Source organism: Halichoerus grypus, chromosome 1 (genome assembly GCF_964656455.1).
Source record: "Halichoerus grypus chromosome 1, mHalGry1.hap1.1, whole genome shotgun sequence".
Classification (NCBI taxonomy): domain Eukaryota; kingdom Metazoa; phylum Chordata; class Mammalia; order Carnivora; family Phocidae; genus Halichoerus; species Halichoerus grypus.
The window spans coordinates 123,100,840-123,128,420 of record NC_135712.1 but is presented as its reverse complement, the minus strand read 5'-3'; the positions used below and the strand labels follow the sequence as shown (position 1 = coordinate 123,128,420).

Sequence of the window (27,581 nt, the reverse complement as noted above, 5' to 3'; positions counted from 1 at the left end):
GGGGGGGAATTATAGCAGGCTAAGTGACGTGACTACTAGAAGCAACTGCTGCTCTTGGGTTAGATTCTAGAACCAGATTTTTGTTGCTATAAAGAGTGTTACTGGAATAACTGGCAATATTTGAACAAGGTTTTATAGTAGCTAGTAGTATTAGTTTCCTGATTTTGACAATCTCACTGCAGATGTCCTTGTTCTTAGGAGGTACATACTGAGGTACTTAGAAGTAAAGAGGCATCTTGTCTGTAACTTACTCTCAAATAGTTCAGGAGAAAAATTGTGTGCATAGACGTACATATGTAGAGAGAAAAATATATATGTGTATATATAAATTTACATTTATATATATATAAATATATGTAAATAGGAAAGAGGAGATGTAGGTGGGGACAGAGAGGGAACGGTAAAACGTATGTGGTAAAATGTTAAATGGAGATATACTTTTTTTACTGTTCTGGAAATTTTTATGTAAGTTTGAAATGATTTCAAAATAAGGTTAAAAGAGTAAAATAATGCCAAATTCAAATAGAACCTTTAAAAAAGGGTGCACTGATTTCTCCTCCCCAGCAGGGAGGAGGCACTGCCATGCCTGCATCCTTGCAGACCCCGCGGTGGGTGGGGGCTCTCCAGCTCTGTCATTCTGTAATGTAGCTGTATCTCATTCTTTATCATTTTGAGCTCAGGTGTAAATTTATCCCTGCAGGTTGTTGATGAGCGAGAATTTTTTGAGATCATGCCCAATTATGCCAAGAACATCGTTGTTGGTTTTGCAAGAATGAATGGGAGGACCGTTGGAATTGTTGGCAACCAACCTAAGGTGGCCTCAGGTAGGCGGGAGAGGCTCTCACCAACCTCGGGTGGCAGCTGGGGGCCGGGGCTGCCTGGGCTCACAGTGTCTGCCTTCTGCCTTTTCCTCAGAGGAGCCTTCCATGGCCAGAGAAGAAACTCCGATGTTGTTATAAAAGCTCTTTTCTCTTTTGATGTTCATATCTCAAAATGCTTCTTTCATACTTTAATTTTTTTAAGGCTTACAGATAACTTTCTTTTTTCGAGTTCAGAAGGTCTTTACTTTTTCAGAGGTCTGCTTTCTGTCTCCTGCTGGTTAAATTTATGTCTCACCCACTAAACTATAAGCTCCATGAGGGCAGGGTGTCCTAGCCATCATTTTACCTCCACTGTCTTCAGGGGTGTCCAGGACACAGTTGGTGGGTGATGAGTTAACAGCACCTTCCCGTGTCTGTGCCCCACAGCCTTCTGGGGAGATGGCCAGAGCTGAGCTACGGCCAGCCAGGTCATGGGGACTCGTCCATGGCTGTGCTCTGGGTACGTGTGGCATGGGGACTGTAGACACTGCTTTTCTCCTATTTTCCTTCTTAGGTTTGTTTTGAATCCCTGTGTAGGAGAAATACGCCCGCCCTTATTGGCCCAGCTTCATCTTTTGTTTCTGTCATGGCAATTTTACCTTGTCTTTAGAAAAAAGTGTATTTTTTTTTTAACAATATTTTTTATCACGGTAAAAAAAATTGTGTGTATAAATAACATAAAGTTTGCCTTTTTAACCAATTTTAAGGGTATAATGTAGTGGCATTAATTACATTCACACTGTTTGCAGCCATTACCACTATCTTCCAGAAATTTTTCAAGTAGAAAAAGACTCCCTTTCCACCTTACCGACACACCTTGATAATGCCTTTTCCTCAGAGGAGCCCTCCATCGCCAGAGAAGAAACTCCGATAGATGTTGTTGTAAATCTCCTCTCTATGAATTTACCTATTCTAGGTATCCCATGTAAGTGGAATCATGTTGTAGTTGTCTTTTTGTGTCTAATTTATTTTACTTAGCATAATGTTTTCAAGGTTCATCAATGTGGTAGCATATATCAGAACTTCATTTTAACTTTTCACAGCTAAGTAATAGTCCATTGTACGTGTATACCACATTCATCTGTGATGGACACTTGGTTTGTTTCCAGCTTTTGGCTGTTGTGACTAATGCTGCAATAAACATCGGTATGCAAGTATCTATCTGAATCTCCTTTTTCAGTTCTTTTGGGTATCCACCTAGGAGTGGAATTATTGAGTCATATGGTAGTTTTATGTTTACTTTGAGGAAACACCGTACTGTTTTCCACAGTGACTGCGCTGTTTTACATTCTCACTAGCAATGCATGGGGTTCCAGTTACGTCTCACTGTCTCCAGCACTTATTTTCTGCTATGTTTTGATAAATAGCTATCCTAATGGGTAATTTTCATTTAAATTTCCCTAATAATTAGTGATGTTGAGCATCTTTTCATGTGCTTATTGGCCATTTGTACGTCTTCTTTGGAGAAATATCTATTAGATTCCTTTGTGCATTTTTAATTTTTTTTATTTGACAGAGAGAGAGAATGAGAGAGAGCGAGCACAAGCAGGGGGAGTGACAGAGGCATAGGGAGAAGCAGGCTCCCTGCTGAGCAAGGAGCCTGATGGCTCGATCCCAGGACTCTGGGATCATGACCTGAGCCAAAGGCAGCCGCCTAACCGACTGAGCCACCCAGGCGCCCCTCCTTTGTGCATTTTTAATTATTTGTTTCTTGTTGTTGAATTGTTGGAGTGCTTTATATTTTGGATATTAAAGCCTTATCAGCTATATGATTTGCAAATATTTCCTCCCATTCTGTAGTTTGTCTTTTCACTTTCTTGATAATGTCATTTGGTGTACAAAAATTTTAAAATTTGATGAAGTCCAATATATCTTTGTTGTTGTTTGTGCTTGGCAGGGTACCTGTTGACAAGTCCAGTGTCATGAAGCTTTCTCCCTATGTTTTCTTTTAGGAATTTTATGCTTTTAGCTTTTACATTTTGTTTTGATCAATTTTGAGTAAATTTTTACATATGATGTGAGTTAAGGGTCCAACTTTATTCTTTTGATGTAGAAATCCAGTTATCCCAGCACCCATTTGTTGAACAGATTGTTCTTCCCTATTGAATATCTTGGTATCCTTGTCGAAAATCAGTGGGCTGTAGATGTGTGGGTTTTTTCCTGGACTCTTAATAGTATTTAATTGGTCTGTTTAGGTTTATCCACATGCTGGTTTTCATTACTGTAGTTTCGTGTAGTAGGTTTTAATATTGAGAACTGTGAGCCTTCTCAAGTTGTTTTTAAAGATTGGTTTGGCTTTTTGGGATCCTTGCAGTTCCATATGAATTTGAAGATTGGCTTTTAGATTTCTGCAAAAAAAGGATGTTGGAATTTTGATAGAGATTGCATTGAATCTGCAGATCACTTTAGGTAGTAAGATGTTTCGACCTGTGAGCATAGGGTATCTTTCCATTTATTTTGGTCTTTTATTTCTTTCAGTAATGTTTTGTAGTCTTTAGTGTACAAGTCTTTCACCTCTTGGTTAAATTTACTCTTACATGTTTTATTCTCTTAGATACTATTATAAATGGAATTGCTTTCTCGATTTCCTTTTTGGATTGTTCGTTATTAGAAAGACAACTACACAACTGATTTTTGTTTGTTGATCATGCAACCTGCAACTTTGCAGAGCTTATTAGCTTTACTAGCCTTCTTGTGGATTCTCTGGGATATTATATAGGATCATATTTTTTTACAAAAAAGGTATTTTTACTCTCTCTCCAATTTGGATACCTTTGACTATTTTTTTCTTGTCTAGTTACTCTGACTAGAATATCCAGCACACTGTTGAATAGCATTGGTGAAAGCAGGCATCCTTATTTTGTTCCTGATCTTAGGGGGAGAACTTTGTCTTTCACCACTGAATATGTTAACTATGGGTTTTTCATAAATGCCCTTCCTCGTTGTGAGAAAATTTCCTTCTTTCCTAGTTTTCTGAGTGTTGTTTTTTTTAATCTTGAAAGGTTGATAGATTTTGTCAAATCCTTTTTCTGTGACATTTGAAATGATAGTGTAGTTTTTGTCCTTCATTCTATTAATGTGGTGTGTTATATTGATTGATATTTTGTATGTTGAACCACTTCTGCATTACTGGAGTATATCCGACTTGGTCATGGTATATAATCCTTTTTATAAAATAAATTTTATTTTTTGGAGCTCTTTAGTTTCACAGAAAAATTAAGTGAAGACTACAGAGTTCCCATATAGTATGCTCTGCTATCACACATGCACAGCTTACATCACTATCAATATGCGGAACCAGAGGGGTAAATTTGTTACAACTGATGAATGTACATTGACACACCAGGAGTTTCTCTTGTTCTGCATTCTCACCAGGATTTGGTCTTGTCAGTCAGTGTTCTGGATTTTGGCCATTCTCATAGTTGTGTATGTATCTCATAGATATATGTGTGTATCTCATTGATGTATCTCATTTTAATTGGCATTTCTCTGATGACATGATGTGGAGCATCTTATCATGTGCTCATTTGCCATCTGTATGTTTTTGTTTCCTTTGGTGAGGTGTCTGTTCAGATCTTTAGTCCCTCCCCCCCCCTTTTTTATCTTTAGCTCATTTTTAAAATCAGGTTTTCTTTTTCTTTTCTTTCTTTTTTTTTTTTTTTTTAAGATTTTATTTATTTGACAGAGACACAGTGAGAGTGGGGAACACAAGCAGGGGGAGTGGGAGAGGGAGAAGCAGGCTTCCCACTGAGCAGGGAGCCCGATGCGGGGCTCGTTCCCAGGACCCCGGGATTGTGACCCGAGCTGAAGGCAGATGCTTAACCGACTGAGCCACCCAGGCGCCCCTTAATCAGGTTTTCTTATTGTTGAGTTTTAAGAGCTTTCTGTATACATTAGATAGCAGTTCCTTTATCACATGTATATTTTGCAAATACTTTCTCCCAGACTGTGGTTATCTTTTCATTTCTCTAGAAAGTGTCATTTGCAGAGCAGAAGTTTTTAATTATAATGAGGTCAACTTATCAGTTATTTTTTTCATAGATCATGCCTTTGGTAGAAAGATACCACCATACCCAAGGTTATTTGTTTTTCTCCTATGTTATCTTCTAGGCGTTTTAGAGTTTTGTGTTTTATATTCAGGTCTCTGGATCCATTTTGAGTTAATTTTCATAAAAAGTGTAAGGTCTGTGTCTAGATTAATTCTTTTGCTTGTGGACGTCAAGTTGTTCCAGCACTATTCGTTGAAAAATGATCTTTCTTCCATTGTATTGCCTTTGTTTTTTTATTTTTATTTTTTTTGGTCAAAGATCAGTTGATTACATTTATGTGGGTCTACTTCTGGTTTCTCTGTTCTGTTCCATTGATCTATTTGTTTGTTCCTTCACCAGTACCACACATCTTGATTACTTAGCTTTATAGTAAGTCTTGCAGTTAGGTACTGTCAGTCCTTCAACTATATTTCGTCCTTCAATATTGTGTTGGCTGTTCTGGGGTTTTTGCCCCTCAATATACTCTTTAGAATCAGCCTGTCAACATCCACTCAATAACTTGTTGGGATTTTGATTGGAATAGTGTTATATCTAGAGATCAAGTTGGAAATACCTGACCTCTTGATGATATTGAGTCTTCCTATCCATAAACATGGAATATGTCTCCATTTATTTGATTCTTCCATTTTGTTCATCAGAGTTGTATAGTCTTCCTCATATAGATCTTATAATGTGTTTTATTAGATTTATGCCTCTGTATTTCTTTTTTGGTTAGTGAGTGCTAATGTAAATGGTATTGTGTTCTTAGTTTCAAATTCACTACTGGTATATAGGAAAGTGATTAACTTTTGTTTATTAACTTTGTATCCTGCAACCTTGTTGTAATTGCTTATTAGTTTCAGCAGTGTTTTTGCAATTCTTTAGGATTTTCTACATAGATTATTAGGTTATCTGTGAACAAAGACAGTTTGATTTCTTCCTTCCCAGTCTGTGTACCTTTTGTATATTTTCTTGTTTTATTGGATTAGCTAGGACTTGCAGTACAGTTTTGAAAAGTAGTGGAGAGGGGGCATTTTTGCCTTGTACCTGATCTTAGTGGGAAAGCTTCTAGTTTTTCACCATTATGCATGATGTTAGCTGTAGATTTTTGGTTAGATGATCTTTATCAAGTTGAGAAGTTGCCCTTGTAGTCCTAGTATTGCTTTTTCTCTATCTACTTACATGTTCGTGTGATTTTTCTTCTTTAGCCTGTTGATGCAGTGGATTACATGAATTGATTTTCAAACGTTGAATCTGCCTACCTGTGATAAATCCCACTTGGAAGTGGTATATAATTATTTTTATAACATTGCTGGATTTGATTTGCTAATATTTTGTTGAGGATTCTTATGTCTGTGTTCACGAGAGACATTGGTCTGTAGTTTTCTTGTAATGTCTTTGGTTTTGGTAATAGCGTAATGCTGGCCTCATAGAGTTACTTAGGAAGTATTCCCTCTGATTCTGTCTTCTGGGAGAGATTGTAGAGAATTGGTATAATTTCTTAAATGTTTTGGAGAATTCACCAGTAAAACTTTCTGGGCTGCATTTGTTTTTTAAATCACATAAGAAATAAAAAAAATGGTATTACAAATCAAAAATGTGGAGTGCCTGACTGGCTCAGTTGGCTAAGTGTCTGTCTTTGGCTTGGGTCATGATGTCAGGGTCCTGGGATCGAGCTCTATGTTGGGCTCCCTGCTCCCTGGGGAGCCTGCTGCTTCCTCTCCCTCTGCCTGCATCTACCCCTGCTTGTTTTCGCTCTCTCTCTGTCAAATAAATAAATAAAATCTTAAAAATATATATATATAATACTGGCTTTTACATTTCCCCATGTAGTTACCTTTACTAGAGATCTTTATTTCTTCATACAGTTGTGTGGTACTGTCTAGTATTTTTTTCATTTCAACCTGAAGGATTCCCTTTACCATTTCTTGTAGGGGAGGCCTAGTGGTAATGAACTCTTCAGCTTTGATCTTGGAATGTCTTACTTTGTCCCTCATTTTTCAAGGACAGTTTGCCAAACATGGAGTTCTTGGTTGACAGTTTTATTCTTTCAGTGCTCTAAGTCATCCCATTGTCTTTTGGCCTTCATGGTTTTTCTACTCAGAAATCAATTGATAATCTTACTGAGGATCTCTTGTATATGGTGAGTCACTTCTGTCTTGCTACTGTCAAGATTCTGTCTTTATCTTTTAGTAATTTGATAATGTGGCTCAGTGGGGGGTCTGTTTGTGTTTATTCTACTTAGTTTCTTGGATTTGTCGCTTCATGTTTTACATCAAATTTGGGAAGTTTCTGGACATTATTTCTTCAAATAATCTCTGTCCCTTTTTTCTCTTTCTCCTCCCTCTGGTGTTGCCTTGCTGCATATGTTGGTTCAAATGATGGTATTTCATAGGTCTCTTAGTTTCTATTAACTTCATTTTTTCTTTTCTTTTTGCTCAGACTGGATAATTTAAATTATCTTCAGGTTTCCTGATCCTTTCTTCTGTTTTCTCAAATCTGCTATTGAACCCCTGTAATGATTTTTTTTTTTTCCAATTATGGTAGTTTTCAGCCCCAGAATTTGTTTGGTTCCTTTTTATGATTTCTTTCTTTTTGATATTCTCATTTTGTTCATACATTGTTTTCTGATTTTTAAATATCTTTGTTCATGTTTTTCTTTGCGTCTTTGGCCATATTTAAGACAGTTATTTTAAAGTCTTTGTCTAGGGGCATCTGGGTGGCTTAGTTGGTTAAGCGTCTGCCTTCAGCTCAGGTCATGATCCCAGGGTCCTGGGGTCGAGTCCTATGCTGGGCTCCCTGCTCTGCGGGGAGCCTGCTTCTCCCTCTCTGCTCTCCCCTCCAACTTGTGCTTGTGCTCTCTCGTGTTCTCTGTCTCTCTTTCTCTCAAACAAAATCTTAAAAAAAAAATAAAGTCTTGGGGTGCCTGGGTGGCTCAGTCAGTTAAGTGTCTGCCTTCGGCTCAGGTCATGATCCCAGGGTCCTTGGATTGAGCCCCACGTCAGGCTCCCTGCTCTCTGGGGAGCCTGCTTCTTCCTCTCCCTCTGCTTGCCACTCCCCCTAGTTGTGCGCGCGCGTGCTCTCTCTCTGTCAAATAAATAAATAAATTTTAAACAAAAAAAGTCTTTGTCTAGTAAGTTCAGTGTCTGGGTTTCTTCAGGGACAGATTCTGTCAATTTGTTTGAGTGGCTGTTTTCCTGTTTCTTTGTAAGCTTTATTATTTTTTGTTGAAAACTAGACATTTGAATATTGTGGTAACTCTGGAAATCATATTTTCTTTCCTAGGTTTTGTTGTGGTTGATCATTGAATGCTGTAATAGTCCATTTGTCTAGTCACTTTTCCTGATTATTTTTGCAGACTATATTCCTTGCTGTATGTGGTCACTGAAGTTTCTTTTCCTTAGCTTGTATCCAGCTGGCGTTTTGACAGAGATATCCTTGAACACCAGGTGCTAAAACAGACAAACAAAACACCTCTTCTAGTCTTTGAGAATTGGCTGTGTGCTGGGGCTCTCCTTCAATACTTAGCCAGACTTAAACTGAACTTAGGGATCAGCCCAAGGTTAACTCTTAAGATCTTTGTAGGTTATTTGTTTTGTAATGTGTTTTCATTTTCATTCATCTTCAGATATTTCCTTTTCTCAGGTCTTTTCTGAGCATGCATCTGGTTCTAGGCATATCTGTGTCTTTCTGAAATCCCCTGTATATATAGGTGTTCTTGAGTGCCCTAATTTCCCAAAGAAACTCTGTTTTGTTTTTTTTTTTCTCCTAGGCCTTAGGTGATTGAAGCATAATCTTTTGCCTCAGATATCTGCAGGTTGTTCTTTTGTTTTTGAACAATGTCTGCCACTTTTCTGGCCTGGGTGAGTTCCAAGTTAGGTGAAACAGATGAAAGTCCGTCTTTCAGACAAGTTAAAACAGACCTATGTGATAATTTGTGACTGAGGTCTTCTTTGTTCCCTCTAGAACTAGGGAGAGTGTGGGGCAAGTGTAATTAAGAACACCAACAAGGCTTTGCTACTATTTTTAAGTTGCCTTTTTTCTTGATTTTCTTTTGATTGTTGTAAACCTTCACTTATTCCAGAGTTTCTGCTTGTTTTGTTATGTTTCTGTTGGAGGATAGGAGGTTGGAGCTGCCCACTCCACCATTTTGTTGTTTAAAAAAAGTGTTTAAAGTCAGGAATTCACACCCATTGAAAATTGTATTTTGTTCCTCCAATAAGTTCATAACTGTCCATACATTCTTTTAGTTCCTCCTTTTAGCTTTGTCAGTCCCTGGCACAGACTTCACATGGTTTCTTGTGTCTGCTTTAAGATCTTTCTCAACCCGTGACTACCTCTGCAGGTACAGGTTGACTTTCATAGGCTCACTTTTTAAGAAACTGCTTTGCTTGTCCTGGAAATTTTCTCTATAAATAGCCAGGACGTCTATCCCAGGGGCCCTCCCCAGCTCTGGCTGGAGCCTGAACATTTGATTCCATTGTGGTTCCTTGACTTCTCTTTTTCTTGGCTTAAAAATTCTTTGTGATGTTTATGGAGGGCAAGATGTGGAAGTTCAGTAGGTTACTGCTTTTTTGAAGAAAGCTTCGTTTTATTGACTTCTTCATTCCCTGTTACTAAAAGCCCACTTCAGAGGCTCAGATAGGGAGCTTCTGTTCTGGTTCTCATTTTTTCTTATAGGAATTAGCCAAGGCTCTTTGGACACTCTCTGGGTGCCAGGCTCTCTGTACAGCCCTGGGACTAGGCCTAAGATGCTAAGACCAGGCCTCTGGACATGGGGCCCATTCCGTGGCAGCTTGGGGCTGCAGGTTTTCCATTTCTGTTCATTTCCCCAATGATTACATATTGTTTTGCTTGTCAGTGCTCATCTTTCTTTTCAGTTTGATTTTGAGTGTAGCCTCTGGGTACTTTTTGCAGTTTCTTAATTTAGAATTGTTTTTTTTCTGGGACTTATCACTCAGATTCTTTATTTCAGATCATTAACATAGATTTTGAATAGAAAGGAAAGAAAGGAGATTTAAAACATTTTTCTTTTATTGAGTTATAATTTACACACAATAAAATATACAGCTTTCAAATGCTCATTTTGATAGGTTTTGACAATTTGACAATTGTATACAACCTTGTTATCACCGTCCAGAACTAGATATAGAACATTTCTGTCATCTCAGGAAATGCATTTAGCAAGAGGGAAGTTTTACCTGTTTTTCTTTTCTGAGTTGTTTCTTTTTCATGATTTCTAGCATTCTTTATATATTTTGAATGTGAGTCCTTTGTCAGATACGTGTATTGCAAATATTTTTTTCCTGATTAGTGACTTATTTATTCAGTAAATTAATGGTGTCTTTTGACTCACACATTATTTTTATTTTATTTTTTTAAAGACTTTATTTATTTATTTGACAGAGAGAGAGACAGCGAGAGCAGGAACACAAGCAGGGGGAGTGGGAGAAGGAGAAGCAGGCTCTCTGCTGCTGAGCAGGGAGCCCGATGCGGGGCTTGACCCCAGGACCCCGAGATCATGACCTGAGCCGAAGGCAGATGCTTAACGACTGAGCCACCCAGGCGCTCCATTGACTCACATTATTTTAAACATTTGATGAAGCCCCATTTATCAGTGTTTTTTATTTATGATTAGAGCTTTTGTGTCTTTTCCAAGAAATCTTTGCCTACTGCAAGGGTGCAAAGATAGTCCAATATTATTGCCTAGTTTTGTAGTTCTGGGTTTTATATTAAGGTCTGTGATCTATTTTGAATGGATTTTTGTATATAGTTTATAGTGTGAAACAGTCTAATTTCATGTGTGTGTGGTTTTTTTTTTTTTTAAGATACAGATAGTTAATTGTTTCATCACCATTTGTTAAGAAGACTTCCTTTCCACATTGACTTGTTTTGGTGTCTGGTCTAAAATCAGTTGTGTGGTTCTATTTCTTCACAATGTATCCTGTTTCATTGTCATTTTGTCTGCCTTTATGCCTTTGCCATATTGCCTTGATTATTGCAGCTTTGTAGTTCTCAGTGGTTCTCAACTTGGGGTACTATCAGGATCCTGGGGACATCTGACAGTGTTGGAAACATTTTTGGTTGTCACAGGTGTGGATTCTGGGGGGGGAGTGGGTGCTACTGGCATCTCGTGGGTGGAGGTCAGAGATGCTGCTAAACATCCTATACACAAGACAAACTCCAACAACAAAGAATTATCCAGTCCAAAATGTTGTTAGTGCTGAGGTTGAGAAACTGTGCTTTGTAAGTCTTGGAAAGTCAACTAGTGTAAGTCTTCCAATTAAAAAAAAAAAAACTGTTTTAACTATTGTTTCCTTTGTATTACCATTTGAATTTTAGAATCTGCTTATCAATTTCTATGAGAGAATGCCTATGATTTTGATAGTAATTGCTTGAAAATATAGGTCTGTTCGGTATGCTAGCTTAGTAAACTTTAAATCTAAGATAATTAAATAGTATATAATATTTAATAGTATACAATTAATTATAATTATATAACAATATATATTTTATTCATTCATTATATATCATTTTATAATATATTATTAATATCCATTAATAATTAGTAATATTTAATAGTATATAATTAAAATTGAATACAATTAGAAATTTAGTTTCTTGGTTGTAGTAGCTGTATTTCAAGTGCTTAATAGCTCTAGTGACTATCATGTTGAATAGTACAGTCAGAGAACATTCCTAGAAAGTTCTTTTGACCAGCACTGGTATAAATCACTTTGGGAATTTACCCATTCTTCTGATCTATGGGTGTATAAGTGTTTTTTTTGTTTGTTTGTTTGTTTTTTTTGTAGATACTCAAATTATGAAAATTCCACTGTACTCCTAGGCTACTGCTAGCTTTTTTTTTTTTTTTTTAAAGATTTATTTATTTTAGAGAGCAAGCGTGTGAGCAGGGGGAGGGGCAGTGGGAGAGAAAGACAGAGACTCTCAAGCAGGTTCCGTGCTCAGTGTGGAGCCAACACCAGGGTTGATCTCATCACCTGGAGATCATGACCTCAGCTGAAACCAAGAGTTGGTTGCTTAATCGACTGAGCCACCCAGGTGCCCCACTGCTAGTTTTGAGTTACGACTGAATATTGAATGTTGTCAGATCTTTCTTTCTATTGAGAAGACTGTATGGTTTTTCTCCTTTATTTAGTATAATTTTGTTGGTTTTCATGCGTTAGATCAACTTTGACTTCTTGGGATAAACCCCATTTGATTAGGATGCGTTCGTGTTTTTATATATTGCTGGATTTGATTTGGTAATATCTTAGGAATTTTTGCATCTGTGTTCATAAGGGAGTTTGGTCTCTATTCTTAAGATGTCCTTATTTTGTTTTGGCATCAGGGTAATGTGACTTCATACAGTATGTTGGGAAGTATTCTAGGAGAGGAGATACACTAGTAACTGAGCTCTTACTCTGTGCCACTTTACAGATACCATCTCCTTTAATCCTTACAACTATGGTAGGAGGTAGTAACATCCCAACTTTGCAGGTGAGGAACCTCAGGCTCAGAAAGGTAAATTCCCAAGGGCACATAGGTATAACTGGTGAAGCCAGAATCTGATTCCAAGCTACGGGGAGTCTCTAAGAAGAGCAGCCCTTGAATGATACCTCCCACTGTTGGTTCCATGTGGGGAAGTCAGGCTGTACCCCAGGTGGCAGCAGTCCTTCAGCTTATGAGGCAGAGTCTTGCTGCCTGCAATAGGCTGTGCTCCCAGCAAGAGAGCCTGTGCCCTCAGAGCCGAGGCCACTCCTGGATGGGTTCTCCTGTCTTCCCTGTTTTTCCTGGAGTGTAAGGGTTCCCCTTTACATTCCCTGATGAGGAAACTTTGATGCCTCCATAAAAATCAGCTCTGGATGGTTGCTGAGGGTACAATCCCATGTGGGTGGAACTGGAAATTGCCCAGAAGCTCAGCATGGATAATCCTTCTCATTCTAGGATGTTTGGATATTAATTCATCTGTGAAAGGGGCTCGTTTTGTCCGATTCTGTGATGCATTCAATATTCCACTCATCACTTTTGTTGATGTCCCTGGCTTTCTGCCTGGTAAGTCATTGACAGAAGTGGGGGCTAGGAGAGGTGGTTTTGCCTGGTAAGGCACCCACTTTATTTGGAGGTTTTCTTGGAAAATTCTCTAAGGATTTGTGACATCTCTGTATTCTAGGTGTCTGGAAGATGGGCTATGGGGTGGGGGTGGCTCTTGGCCCTTTGGGGAGCAGGGGAAGACCTCATAGCTGAGAGTGGCAGTCAAACCTTGTGAGGACTTTTGTATCTAGTTACTCTTCCTCATGATCTAGGCACAGCCCAGGAGTACGGAGGCATCATCCGGCATGGTGCCAAGCTTCTCTACGCATTTGCTGAGGCAACTGTACCCAAAGTTACAGTCATCACCAGGAAGGTGAGGAACTTGTATCAGAGGCTGGGAGTCCATTCCTGGCAGCTTGGCCATGTTTGGAGGTCTGGCCAAGAGTTTCAGGAGGGCTGGGAAAAGGAGTATACCTCGCTCATCCTTAAAAAGATCTTTTGAGGGCAGCATTTTTATGTCGATGGTCATGTCTGGGAACTGAAAGCATTAGTGGGAAAAAGCCAGAAAAGACAGTGAGCATAAACTGTGAAAGGCCTCTGGGTTGTGTCCAGGTATTCTCAGCTCTGGCTTCCTGGCCTCAGAGACATTGGGCCTTCAGTAGCCCAGGAAGACTCTTCTCTTTTTGTCCTCATTTCACTTGGCTTCCTAGGATGTTTCAGGGCATGATCTGTTTGATTCACGCTCTAACATTCAGCATTTGGGTCTGTTCCAGGCATATGGTGGTGCCTATGATGTCATGAGCTCCAAGCACCTTTGTGGTGACATCAACTATGCCTGGCCTACAGCAGAGATTGCAGTCATGGGAGCAAAGGTGAGGGCTTCTAGCTTTCCCTTTGCCTGGGTCCGGGTACTGCACTGTCCCAGCAGGAGCTCATAGGTGGGAAATGTTGGAGAGAGGCTAGGACCCCTCGGATGGGCCAGGATTCCACGGAGTTGGGGCCTAGACCTTGAAAAGTCTCCCACCTTGAGCCCCAGGGCCAGCTCTGGCTCCTGTCCTGCACTCGCACTTCAGGCACATGCTGGTATCTTCATGCTCAGGGTGAGAGGCCCCCGAGGGGGTTTTGAGATTATCAGTAAAGGGCAAAGGGTTGAGTAAGCTGAACTAGCCTTTGGGAGGATTGGATATTGCCCGTAACTCCATCTTCTCTCTTGGGGTAGGGGTGTGGGGTGGCTAGAGCCATTCCTTTTAGCCCATAGAAGCTGAACCGTAGTTCTGACCACTGGTGACCCCTGGTGACTTGCCCTGGTGGGCAAGGTATAGCAGTGCCCCATCTTATCCATATAGGGCACGCTCCAACACCCCCAGTGGAGGCCTGAAACCAGGATAATACCAAACCCTATATATGTTTTTTTCTCATATACATACTTATTTACTTATGATAACGTTTAATTTATAAACTAGGCACAGTAAGAGATTAACAATAATAAAATAGAATGATTAAAACAATATGCTGTAATAAAAGTTGTGTGAATGTGGTCTCTCTCTCAAAATATCTTGTACTCACTGTTCTTGTGATGTGAGATGATAAGATGGAGTGAGGTGAAGACCATAGGCACTGATGTCAGGAGGTTTATCTGTCCTCTTCTGGAGTGTGGTTGATCCTGGGTAGCTGAAATTGCAGATGAGCAGGGACTACTGTACTTCTGTTCTGTAGTAGCCTGGTCCCCACTTCTTTCCTGCTTTGAAACAGCTGTTGGGATTGTACCAGATAACTCCCTTGACTCTCCCCATAGCTGACTTTTAGGGGTTCTGAGGTCAGGGCTCATCTTTTAGTCCTCTCTGTTTCTATATTTGCAGTCCAGTCTGTCTGCCTTTGGCCACTGAATTGTGTACTCAGGATAAGAAAAAAGGAAAACAGCATTTGACTTTGCTTGATGCGGGGGACCGTGGATCTAACAGTGGAAAACAGGCCAAACATCCTGGCCTCAAGGAAGGATAGATGCAAGTGGATGGAGTAGGATGGAATTTGGGTACACAAGCTACTGGCTTTGCCTGGCTGCCTGTCGTTGGGGCCACAGCTGAACGTCCCATCACATAGCCCCTGGAATCATGATGGTTGACTCCAACAGTGCTTACCTCTAGGCCCTTCTCTCCAGAGCACTTTGATTTACCACCAAGTTCACAACCACACACTGTGATAGTGAGTTGAGGGAGGTCTACCCAGGTTGGGACTGCCAGTTAAATTCATTAACTACTCTCATGACAGGGTGCTGTGGAGATCATCTTCAAAGGGCATGAGAATGTGGAAGCTGCTCAGGCAGAGTATATCGAGAAGTTTGCCAACCCCTTTCCTGCTGCAGTGAGAGGTAGGGACTGTGGTGGGGAGGGCAGCATTGGTCATTTGCTGGGTCACTTGGTCATTCTTTGATTCCCAGAATCTCACATAACTGTCCTTTGCTCTTACAGTTGAATCTGGAGACAAGTGAGGGGTGGGCTTGTCCCTGGGCAGTCATCACTTAAGGACGGTATATATGCTGCTTTGGTAACCAGGATCAAAACAACATTGCTGAAATGGCTAAATTTCTTAGTGTTCCAGTTACCTAAGTATTGTGTAAAAACCCAATCTAAAACAGAGTGGCTTAAACAACCAACTTTTTTTTTTTTTAAAAGAATTTATTTATTTGAGAGAGAGAGAGAGAGAGTGAGAAAGAGCACGAGGTAGAGGGAGAGGGAGAAGCAGGCTCCTTGAGCAGGGAGGCCGACATGGGGCTCGATCCCAGGACCCTGAGCCAAAGGCAGATGCCCAACTGAGCCACCCAGGCGCCCCCTCCCCTTTTTTTTGCTCATGTTTCTGAGGGTCATCAGTTTGGTCTGGGCTCAGTTAGGTGGTTCTTCTGCTGGTCTTGCCTGGGATCAATCATGCAGATAGCGAATTGGTAGTTTGGGGCTGGATAGTCCAAGATGGCTTCACTTACATGGCTGCTGTTGGCTGTCCGCTAGACTCTGCACATGATTTCTTATTCTTAAGGAGGTTACTTCACACTTGGTGGTGTCCTGAGGGCAGCAAGAGGGTAGGAGGGGAAGCTGCAAGGCACCTTGAGGCCTAGGTTTCGAAATTGCACAGTATCACTTCTGCCGCATTTTGTTGGCCAAAGCAAGTCACAAGGTCAAGTGAGGAAATTGAATCCTTGATGGGAGTTGTTGTGAAATCACATCGCAGAGGGTCTTGTGTTACAGGGATAGGAGGAAGTGTAGTGATTTTTGAAAATACAAATGTATTTTCTTAACTTTTATTTCCTGTTGACTTCATCTTGGCAGGGAGGGGATCAGATTTCATTTTCTTGCCAAGTGCTCCTAGGCCAGAAGGTGGGGCCCTGCCAGAGGAACAGGGATGCTCCTAGGATGCAGGGGAAGGTTCACAGGGTCCATGCCCTCTTATAGTAACTTGGGTCCTGCTCACACTGTCGGCCCCAGAGATGGTGCCCAGGCTGAACACAGATTGGGGGGTGGCATTATCTGGGGATGCAGATGATCTACTTCCTTTTCTGTGCTTCACCAGGATTTGTGGATGACATCATCCAGCCTTCCTCTACACGAGCCCGAATCTGCTGTGACCTGGATGTCTTGGCCAGCAAGAAGGTACAGCGCCCTTGGAGGAAACATGCAAATATTCCATTGTAAACGAATCAAAGGATAATAAACCAAGAGCCAATTACTGCCTGGCCATTCATACCCATCCCTGCCTTTTGCAATCACGATACCTGGAAATATAAATACCAGTAATTACTTGAAATGGCTGTTTATTAAATTCTAGGAAGATTTCATTTATGCCTTACTGTAAAATTATCTGCTTTATTAAAAATTTGTTTTAACTGGTATTTTTTGAGCAAATCTCATTTTTTACGGTAGAAATCTGAAAAATCAAGAAAACAGTACATAGAGTATTGTCACTTAGAGCTGACCCTTATTTGACACCTCTTGTATTTTTTTCTTTTCCCCAGATTTTTTTTTTTCTCTGTAGGTGAGATAAGCAGCTTTTAGGGCAGAGTACTTAACTGCTTAGGCTTCAGTTTCCTTACTTTTAAATAATATTTAATAATGTGCCCTTAATTCCTCTAGGAGTTGTTGAGGATTAAATGAGATGTTTGCAGTTGTGTCTGGCAGAATGGATGCTAGGTAAGCTGTAGTACTCTATATTAGGTGCTTTTTAGAAATGTGTTCTCATATTTTAAAGAACTTATTTTGGAAATTTTCAAACCTGTAGAAATGTTGCAAGAGTGGTATTTGTATACCTTTCACCTAGATTATCTAGTTAATTGTCTACATTTGGTACATCTCTTTCATAAATATATTATTTTTATTGACCCATTTGAGAGTAATTTGCAGAATCATGACACTTTATCCCCCTGCACCACCAAACATCAGTGTTTATTTCCCAGGAACCAAGGCTCATTGTCTTACAGTCTTTCATTACAGTGACATTTGTTGGAAGAGTGGTTGCCCATTATTTTGTAGAATATCCCTCAATTTGGGTTTGTCTGATTGTTTCCAGATGTTCAGATCTAGGTAAGAGTTATACACAAGAATGTTCTCTGTATCACATTAGGAAGCACATTATGCTAGTTTTTTCCATTATTGATGAAATGGACTCATCACTTGGTTACAGTGGTGGCTGCAAAGGTTACCATTTTTTCTTTGTAATTAATAACTGATCTGGGGACATTCTTTAAGCCTATCAACAAACTTTCATCCAGTACTTTTAGTAATCCATTGATGATTCTTGCCTCAATCAGCTATCCTGTGTTGATTCTAAAATGTTTGCATTTCTAACCCTATCATTGTCTGGATTTGTTAGTTGTTAGACTCTTGGAAGAGCTTTCTTTTCTGTTTAAATTTTTTCAGTATCTGTTTAGACTCATTCTTTTTTAAAAAACATTTTTTCCTAAAATAACTTTTTCTTACTATGCTATCACCCTGTCAAATTTTCAAACACACATTAACTAGTTCATTACATTTTTTTTCTCCCTGTCCATCCCTGCTCCACCCCCAAGAGATGAGATTGGGAAGTATATATTATAGTTGAAATCTGTTTGGTATATAGTAGGTGTTTCATAAATGTTTTAGTGAATGAATGTATCAAACAAAGAAACTCATGGATTCCTTTAAAATTTAACGTGTTACTCATTTTGACACTTAAAATTTCAACAGGAGCTTCTTTAAAGCTGGCTCTTTGACCCTTTTGATATGTCCCAATAATTTTTGGCACACTTCCTTATTTTTTGACACAAAATAATGTACCAGGCTCATCTTTTATTTCCCTTGCCCAGCTCTGGATTCAGTGATTTCTCCCGAGTCCTGGTTTTAGTAGATGTCACTTAGAAGCTAAAATTGGCAGATGTTCACATTGATGCTGGGGTGTCATTGCTTCTAGGTATTTTCAGCAGACTAGGAAATATTTATACAAATTTGTGAATATAAAGGTATATGAGGAACATGTATATATATTATGTACTTATTATATATATGTTTAAAATCCCAGTCCAACATACAGGTTCTTCTTTGCTTTCTCCTATTCTGTATTTACGTATTTATCTCACAGGGGTAAAACTGGGTCCCATTATCTTCAATATAATTTACTCACTTGCTCAATCTTACACTAAATACAGAAGTTTGAGAACTTCTAAAGTTCAAGACTCTCTTGTAGTTCTTTTATCTTTAAACTGAAGGTACATGGTCAAGTTATTTGTATTTATTTATGTTACCCATTTGAAAGAGAGTCCTTTTTTATGTTTGTGGACCATTTTAATCCCTGCCCCCATCTTTGTTGACTTTATTTGGCCGAGGATGTAAAGCATTAACGATTATATTAGAAAGGGAGATTTTAAGTGGTTTCAGCATAAAGGTCAACTATGGAGTGCTGTTTCAGAGTGCCCCATGGGGTGTGCTTTTCTCTGTGGTGAGAGCCCTGGGTCTTCCCACCACTGATGACTTTCCCTTGTCCCAGATCCTTAGCTCCAAAGGAGCTTGAATGTTCTGTCATTTTCAGGCTCAACTTGAGCTAAATCAGTGTGTGACTGTCTTATATACTTTTCCCATTTCTACCAGCCACCCCATCATTCCAGGTAGCCAGGCTTATGCCTCTGGAGTTTTTCTTGAATGTCTCTCTTCCCTTTCCAGGTGATTGGGAATCTCCCATTCTAGTCAGGCTCCAAGTGGAGGTATCCCCACTGGTGTTTCTGTGTGTCCTACCCTCAAAGCCAGAAATCTTCTTCTGAGCTAATAGACTTATTCCAGGTTGATTTTGTTGCATTCATCTGCTCTAGCATTTCCCGTGCATAGTGCCCTGCTCTACAGTCTTTAGCCCACACAGAAGGTTCTGTGTCCCTCCCTTGCTTGCCAAGTGAGTTTAAGCCTACAGCCCCATCAGTTCCCCCTTGGAACACCCTCTTGTTGAATAGCTCCAGTTTGCTCATGCTCAAGGAAGGACCTGACTTGGTTCATCTTGACCTGCAAGCTTGAACTGATTTTGCTTATTGCAGGTGTTTTTAAAGCATCTGACCATGCATTTTTTTTTTTTTCTGTATACGTATTTTTGTCTTCATAAGTAGATGGTGAGTTTCTAGTGGGTAGAGACTGTTTGGCTTGAGGTTCTTTATACTCCTGTTTGGTACCAGCAGAAAGATTATAAACCATGGGAAAGGAGTGACAGCTGACTCCTGGGCTTTTAGAGGCCTCTTAAGAAGTCATGCAGGTTGGTTAGCATGTGGCTCAACAGCTTAAAACTGCTTGGCTAGTCCCAATTTCTGGGGTCAGCTAACCTAGGATTTGGACTATTTGGAGGATGACTGCTATAGTCCATTTGGAAAATAATACATATACAAGCTTGTGTGTTTTTCGTTTTTGAGGAAGGGGGTCCAAGATGTGTTGGAAATCTGGACACTGAGAAGGGCTAGTTTTGGGCCTGCTCTAAGAGGCAGAAGCAGCAGCCCACTAAAGCATTTGGGCAAGAGGCTTCTGGGAAGCCTTGGAGTGGAGATGGTGGGGAAAATCCCATCCAATAAACCAAGCCTGGTGGCTAAGGAAACACAAAGCTGCAAGACCTTGCAAGTAGACCAGCATCTATGGATGACAAAATGCCTTGAGAATGGTGGCAGAGTATTCTCCAGTGGCTACTGTTTAGGAATGCCTTTCCCAACTGGTATTCTCTCCTTAAGGGGAAAAAGAAAACCGTGGAGTCTTGTAGCCAGAGAATTTGGGTTTACTGAGCAGAGCAGTGGCAAGTGTGTCTTTAGATTGAGAGCAGGTAATATGGTGAGAATTGAGGTGAAGTTTAAGAGGTACTGCGAGTGACCTACTGGACCTGCTCCTGTTCCTCTTGCCTTAAGTAAACCAATTCTTCCTGAGCCACACAGCTAGAGTGGTGAACGGTGATTTGAACCCAGGCAGATTTGTCTGAACTATAAGCCTGTCTTCTAACCATTCAGAGCACTGCTTCTCAACTGATGAAATAGGTGGGATGAACTCCTAAGGGTGGAGTGAGAAAGGTTGTAGTGAGTAGGGATTGTCTCAACCCAAAGAGCTACTAAATTTGGAAAGCTTTCCTACCTCATGCATGACGACCTGTCAATCCTCTTTTTGAATTGCTAGAATAGCGGGGAGCACATTCACAATACAGCCTTCCAGTTGCTTGTGTTCACGAAAAGTTCTTCCAGCTCCTCTTCTCACTATGTCTTGGTCTCCTCAGGGAGTTCTCTGCCTCTGGATGCACCGATGCTTTGGCTGCTGCTGGTGCTTTAGATATGGTCTGCCCAGTCAGAGAAGCCTGTGAAGGACACTCACCCATACACTGAGTTACTTTTAATGGAGTTGTTGAACCAGCCTAAACTTTACCTGTTTGGCAGATATGAGTATTTTATGTCTTTCTGATTCTAAAGGATTTCTAGAGACTGTGGCTTTATTTTTTTTTTAGAGAGAACCACTGGTCCTCATGCTGTTGCACGTTTGTGGGCATGGGATCTCCACCATTCCAAACGGGAGCTATGGCCACTTAATGGGCAAAGCCTCAGTTTGGGGCCTCTGTGGAGTCCAGCTGCACATCTGGGTAGATGTGGCAACCTTAGTAGGGAGGTTCTGACCATGTACCTACTCTCCTGGATGGTGAGTAATGCCTCCTTTATGTGTCCTCGAGAGCACAAAGCTGTCCTTCAAAAAGTGATGTGTAATAAAGACCTCGAGTAAGGCACTTAGGAGGGCATGGATGGAACCTTACCTGAGTTTGGTTTGGTATCAAAAGCCTGAGGTGGGGGCACTAAGCCTTTATTTATTTCCCATGAAGACACTGTTCCTTGTTTGATGGTTTCTTTTCTGGAAGCAGGGGCAAATACAGAGTCACAGTCAAGTCACATCTGGGAGGTTTCAATTTTGTCCCAGGGTAGAGTCACACTGGGTAAAGCTCTGGTCTAGTCTCATCAGCTTTTAATTCCAAAGATGAGCTGCCACAGAGACCTTCCTTATTACCTTCCTTCTTGGCTGCCTAGAGAATTCACCTGCTGATTTAGCCCTTGCATCCCTGTCTTTTCTGCACAGACCTCTCACGCCATGTAATGAACACAGCCCAGAGAACAAGGCCAGGACCATAAAGTGTAGTGCATGAGTTTTTAAGAGTGATATCTGGCACCAATATCAAGAGAAACTCTTACACAGCCCTGTAGAATCCAAGTGATCTTTAAAGATAGATATGCCTAGGGGCTGGATCTCAGGCAGGGGAAGGATCTAGGCTACAAACCCTGAATGCCTCCTCCTTGAAAACTCAGCCTGTAAGAGACCTCCTCTTGAACCACAGACAATCTCTCCAGGGAAATTCAGGGAATGAAAGAAAATGAATGAACTAGTCCTTAATTCTTTTCCTTAAACAAAAACAAAACTCACTGATACAGTTAACAAATTACCTGAATGAGCAAACTTTGAGCAAACTCTCAAGTGCAGAAAATCATCTCTTTAAAACTTTACCTAGTAAGAAACAATAGGATGACTACCACAAGCCTGATTTTGAATAGTTTATTAAAGGAAAGGTGAAGCATCAATTTCAAATTGTACAAAAGGAAAAAAACCTCATATTGCAAATGTACAATTTACAGAATTACTAGCAAAACCAATCAATCAAGGAGACACTGAAAATACAAAAATTCGATTGACTTCAAACTGAACTGCAAACCCATTGGAGTAGATATTAAGCCTTTTTTTTTTTGTTGCATGGTAGTCTACAATTCTAAGCATCTGTTTTCCACATGAAACTGTCAAGCAAAGGATCACTCTGTGCATGTGCCAGGGCACCTCCCAGCTTCCTCCTTGGCCAGAACCATAGGCAGGTTCTGTGAGGCCCACATTTCTGGAAGAAAGCGAGACCCCAGCCCCTCAAACTGGAGCCCAGGAATTGCTAAATTAGCAGATATAACATTTTTGGTGACCAGGTTTTTTCAGAACTGTACAAATATTGAGAAAAATCTGTTTTGTGTTTACTAAAAGAATGAATAATCCATTTGCTTTCCCAACAAAAAATAATCATTGGGTGCACAGATTAGTAAAAAAATGCTTTTCATTTTTGGTAAGAAGGGAAAGCCTCATGATTCTGTTACAGCTACTTTAAAAACCAGCCCACAAATAGCTGTGGATGGATTGGTTTGGAATTGAGGCTTACTTTAAAAAAATCAGAAAAGTAGAAACTAAGTGGGCTTTTTAAAACAATAGCAGCAAGTCATAAAAGTCTAAGCAGAATGTAACTCTAAACCATTGAAGGCTGTCCTGAAGATTCATAATTTCTTTCCCCAAAATAAAATGCACATTTAACACTGAAATGTAGCTGTATTTCAAGGTAAGCTTAGGAACTTCACCCTCTAAGCACAGACTTCTATGCAGCACATACTTCTATAATTGGTAAACTTAATTCACAAAATTAGCGCATAAGGTATTAAGTGCATGGGAAGTAGACACAGTTATGTTACACTTAAAATTACTTTTGAATGGCAAAGAAGTTCTTCATGATTATCTTTTTAAGAAAACGGAAGTCTATGTAACTTGAATTTGGCAGGGCATGAAATAAGTAGTAAAAACAGCAAACCGATAACTTGAGAACCATTTCTGTTTTTCTGAGAATACTTTATTTGCTGGTAGAAGTTGCTAAAAATGCACAGAACAAATACCAATAGAAAATGTACTGTATTTGAATCTCCCTATTCTATATAAAATGAATGGTGTACAGCATCTGTTGGAAAATGGCTGCATGGACATTTCTTATTTTATGCCCCCTTATAAATAAAAATAAACCTTTTTATTCAAGAGTATATAAAATCTGGGAATCCATATCCACAGAGGGTGTGTGGTTTTTGGCAGAGATGCACTGTCAGAATTTCATCTTAGCTTGTCAATATTCTGCTCCTCCGTATTTCTGTATTCCACAAGGTCAACCAAATCCAGTGAGCTCCAAAACACTCTTCGGCAATTAGGATGAGCTGCTTACTCATAGGTTTAATAAAAATGGTTAGCTTTTAAAACATAAAAAGGCAAAATGTTAAAACGGTTTTTAAATTGTACAACAGGAAAATAAAGTTAAAAATACTTTTTTTTTTTTTACTCAATGCTGAGTTTTCATAAAACAGGTGTATAACAGTGTTTATCTTGACAGCTGTTTTAAAAATTTAAAATTTTTTCCTCCCTCCAGAAAAACACACACATCTGTATTGGGATAAGTCCAATATTAGGACACAAATGATTTTTCAGGTCAGTCTTTCTGAGGTGACATTCACCAACATTCCCTTGGGTAATTTACATGCTCCTCTTCTGTCACTGCAAAAAGGGATTGACCTCAATCATTTGATTAAAAAACAAATCAGATCACATCAAAAGTGTTTTTTCCCCCATACAAGCTATCACAGTATATAGGCCTCTAGCTCTAAATAATAGAGTTCCATATTTGTAAATTTTCTTCAGACTTCAGAACATAGGCATTCCAAATCCCTAGAAAAATGAGAGACACAATTAACTTCATGCATAAACAAGACCCAGAAACCGTAAGTAAAAAGCAGTAATAATTTAACATTTACTGAATCGTCTTCTATGATAGCTGCAGAATCAAAGAAATCTGGCCTCAGCTCAGCTCTCTCTCGCCGATTTCTTGATGGGGGCTGGAAAGAGAAGCCAAAATGTTTTCCTGAGATACATTAAGATGGTAAGCAGCTAATATTTCTAATGGCATCACAAAACAGAGCTGTTGAGGATCAAATTTTGAAAGGAAAAGAATGTGGCTTTTACATGGAGCATACATTTTTTTTTAAAAAAGGATTTCAAATTACAATGAATAAACTGAATATGGAAATGCATATAAATAATTTTGGGGCCTACAAACATAGAACATGCCTTTGAATCATAGAATGATTATAAAATTCATCCCTAAATTCCCCAAAGCCTGTAGATGGAAAGCTACTGAAGGGAGGGGAGAGACTGCAGTGACATGATCTCCTTTACATTTCTTAGATCTGAGTTTTTCATTATGGAAAATTTAAAACCTACACAGCGGAATGTTATGGGCTAAATTACATCCCCCCAAATTCATATATTGAAGACCTAAACCCCAGTACCTCAGAAGGTGACTGTTATTTGGACAGAGGACCTACAAAGAGGTAATAATTGAGGTAAAGTGAGGTCATGTGGGTGGATTCTATTTTGATTTATATCCTTATAAAAAGAGGAGACACACAGGAAAGATCATATGAAGACAAAGGGAGAAGATGACCATTTACAAGTCAAGGAGAAAAGCCTCAGAATGAAATCAATCTCCCTGACAACATGATCTCAGACTTCTAGCCTCCAGAAATGTGAGAAAATTTCTATTGTTTAAGCCACCAGTCACTGGTACTTGTATAGCAGCCCTAGCAAATACATAGTTTGCTGAACTCCCATGTATCCATCACCTAGCTTCATCAACTGTCAAACCTTCAGCCAATCTTGTTTCATTTAGTCGTCTCACTTTTTTTTCTATGTCGTTATACCTATAACTGTTTCTGATAGAAATTTAAAAAAACAACATAACCACCATGCATTACTATTCCTGACAAAGTCAATGATTTCTTAATATCACCTATACCTAGTCTATATTCAGGTTTCCTTACTTCAAAGATGTTTTTTTCACACTGAACAAATATGGTCCATATTCTATGTTTGGTTGCTATGCTGGAACACACTGTATGTATCATCAGATTCCAAGTTAGTTTAAGAGACCAAATGCACACACTATACTGAGACAGATCTAGTGTGAGCCCCTTCTCAAGAAGTTAATAAGGAACCAGTTCCTGTTACTGGCAGAATTTAAAATCTGACTGCTTGGAAAGCAGGCTTGAAAAACACAAGCTCATCCAAATGTGCTAAGCCTTAGACTGGTCCTACCTGCTGCTATGTTTACAACCTCCACACCTCTCTCTCCTTCCCATGGGGTTCTGAAAACAAGAGCATCATCTTACACCAACATTTTCACTTACTTTAACAGAAGAAAATGTACTGCAATTTCCTTACCAGATCAATAACCATGGTGTCTTCAAATTCTTCATTCATATCTTCTAACTGGCTCCGGGATGACATCATCACATCTTCAAAGATGGGCTCAGCGTCTTCCTCCATTAGGCCCCGACTGATAAGGAGAAAGCATGATCAGATAGCTGCTCAGACTCATTGAATTTGGAGTCCTGGCTCTTTCTTACAGTAGGTCTTCTAACCAATGAAAGCACATGTTCCAGTCACAACCCATAGGCTGCACAAATTATGATCCCGAACTAAGATAATTAAGGGTCATTTGTTTCATTCAAGATTTCATCTCAATTCATCAAAAGGAAGCGTAATTTAAATGCAATAACAACAGTAGACGTTAACATTTATTTAGCTATGTATCAATTCCCACAAAACTCTGTGTGATTGGTACTATTATCCCAAATTTACAAATGAAGAACCTGAGGCATTGAGGTTTAGAGCTTGCCCAAGGCCATATAGCTGGCAAGTGGCAGCACTAGGATTTAAATGGTGAAAGCCTCAAAAGTCCACACCCTCCATTTCTATCCTACATTGTACAGCATATCCTGAATTATGATCTTAACTCCTGAGACCAAATGTCAGAGGAGAGCCATCATTCCACAAAATGAACAGCATCACATAGTCATTATGTTCTTGTGCTACTTGATGTTAACACTTACACGGCATGCCTTACTCCAGTTCTCACTTTCATGTAGTTCATTCCTGTTCTGTCCTTCCGATTTAAATCTTCTAATTTTGGTTGGCCTAACCAAGAGATCTGCATCTGAGGACTAAGAGAATACATTATTCACTTTGTGGCAAAAGATGAATTTAGCTCATCAGTCCCATGCCAAGAAGGCCATAGTTGGCTGGCCTAATCCCCATGTATGGGGAATTAGCTGGATTTATTATAGAGTTAAGGGTGAGACAGATCATTATCGAAGGATCTACCTTTGCAGAAATAGCAGTAAGTTGCCCAAAGAGATGCTTAAGTCTCCAGGGATTCTGGCTGTGGTTGGTTGGTAGGTGTAAAGGAAACCAAAGTTATGTCACCCCAAAATACTGCCTCTGAGATAAAGGTTATTTTGAGCTGAAGGCAATTAAGAAGCAGGGAACAAAGAAAAAGCTCCTCCTTTTCTGCCTATAGGCAGAAAACAAATTCTCATTTTATGGGAGACAGACTCTTAACCTAGAGATGGCACCAGAGGAAACTATAAACGCACCTTGTGAAACTAAACCTTATCTTCCTAATTAAGGAAGATACGGACTACACAGTCTCAGTTGGACTACTCCTAGTCCAAATTCCTTTGTCTTGTCAATTCTTCACAAATTTATTTTTTGTCTAAAAAGGTATAAAAGCTCCCTGCTTTGGTAACTTCTTCAGGTCTTCATTCTATGGTAAAAGCTCCCATGTACATGTAAAGAATTCAGTAAAATGTGTATGCTTTTCTCCTCTTGGATCTGTCCATTTAAATTTTCAGACCCAGTCAGGGATCCTAAGTTGGGTAAAACCTTTCCCTCCCCTACAGGTGCTTAATTTATCAGGTTTGTTCCCCGAATCTCTGTCAAACAAGAGTGCTTCTGAGACCTCTGTATCCAGCTGCTGCCCTGCTCACAAGTGTTCCTACTTGGACAGCCAGTCCCCTAAGGGGCAGAAATGATGCTGGTCTTGTGGCTCAGAGCTCTCCAGAGTTGAACAAGGAAAGGTATTAACACATTTTCTTCTCAGTCCTTCTGAAGAGATTTGGAGTCAGGTGCATGCTGGGCTAAATTTTCCCCTCCCCTGTACACTTACTGGCACATGACACTTGCATAAACATGCCTCTTGGGGATTTTACAGGACGTAAACCTTAATGGTTTTTTAGTAGGTAACATCTGTCACATGAAGTTCTCTCTAAGCAGCTATATTTGTATCATGTGGGGCTACCACCTTGATTAAACTGATAAACCGATAGCAGGGAAAAGCAGACCACAGAGGGGAGGAACTAACAAGTGGTAAAGTCAGGGAAGTAAGGCAGGCTGCTCAAATAAGGAAGAATTCACCCTCTAGGAAGCAGGATGGGAATGCTGGTCATAAGGCAAACTACCCTCTACGAATGCTG

General features: G+C 39.8%; 2 protein-coding genes and 1 long non-coding RNA gene across 11 annotated transcripts in view; 2 read left to right on the top strand and 1 right to left on the bottom strand.

The window, feature by feature from the left end:
* The window catches only part of PCCB (propionyl-CoA carboxylase subunit beta), a 99,734-nt gene extending 82,948 nt beyond the window's left edge, over positions 1-16,786 (top strand). For 2 of the 7 annotated variants that reach the window (XM_078071614.1, XM_078071599.1), the window contains 6 exons: positions 701-824; positions 1,630-1,785; positions 13,195-13,295; positions 13,696-13,794; positions 15,191-15,290; positions 16,484-16,786. In XM_078071614.1, coding sequence (XP_077927740.1) covers positions 701-824; positions 1,630-1,785; positions 13,195-13,295; positions 13,696-13,794; positions 15,191-15,290; positions 16,484-16,605 — 702 coding nt within the window. In that variant the 3' untranslated portion in view covers positions 16,606-16,786. Of the gene's footprint in view, positions 1-700; positions 825-1,629; positions 1,786-12,835; positions 12,944-13,194; positions 13,296-13,695; positions 13,795-15,190; positions 15,291-16,483 lie in introns of all 7 variants that reach the window. The other 5 variants (XM_078071605.1, XM_036120522.2, XM_078071610.1 and 2 more) reach the window with 5 other exon arrangements.
* A 4,209-nt stretch (positions 16,787-20,995) lies between these two features.
* LOC144381675 (uncharacterized) overlaps positions 20,996-27,581 on the top strand; it is a 54,746-nt gene continuing 48,160 nt past the window's right edge. The window contains exon 1 of the long non-coding RNA XR_013447448.1: positions 20,996-21,081. This is a non-coding gene — a long non-coding RNA (uncharacterized LOC144381675). The remainder of the gene's footprint in view (positions 21,082-27,581) is intronic.
* STAG1 (STAG1 cohesin complex component) overlaps positions 21,968-27,581 on the bottom strand; it is a 426,191-nt gene continuing 420,577 nt past the window's right edge. For all 3 annotated transcript variants that reach the window (XM_078071550.1, XM_078071557.1, XM_078071562.1), the window contains 4 exons: positions 26,160-26,270; positions 25,489-25,603; positions 24,024-24,104; positions 21,968-23,937 (listed from right to left, as the gene is read on the bottom strand). In XM_078071550.1, the coding sequence (XP_077927676.1) occupies positions 23,914-23,937; positions 24,024-24,104; positions 25,489-25,603; positions 26,160-26,270 (331 nt within the window). In that variant the 3' untranslated portion in view covers positions 21,968-23,913. The remainder of the gene's footprint in view (positions 23,938-24,023; positions 24,105-25,488; positions 25,604-26,159; positions 26,271-27,581) is intronic.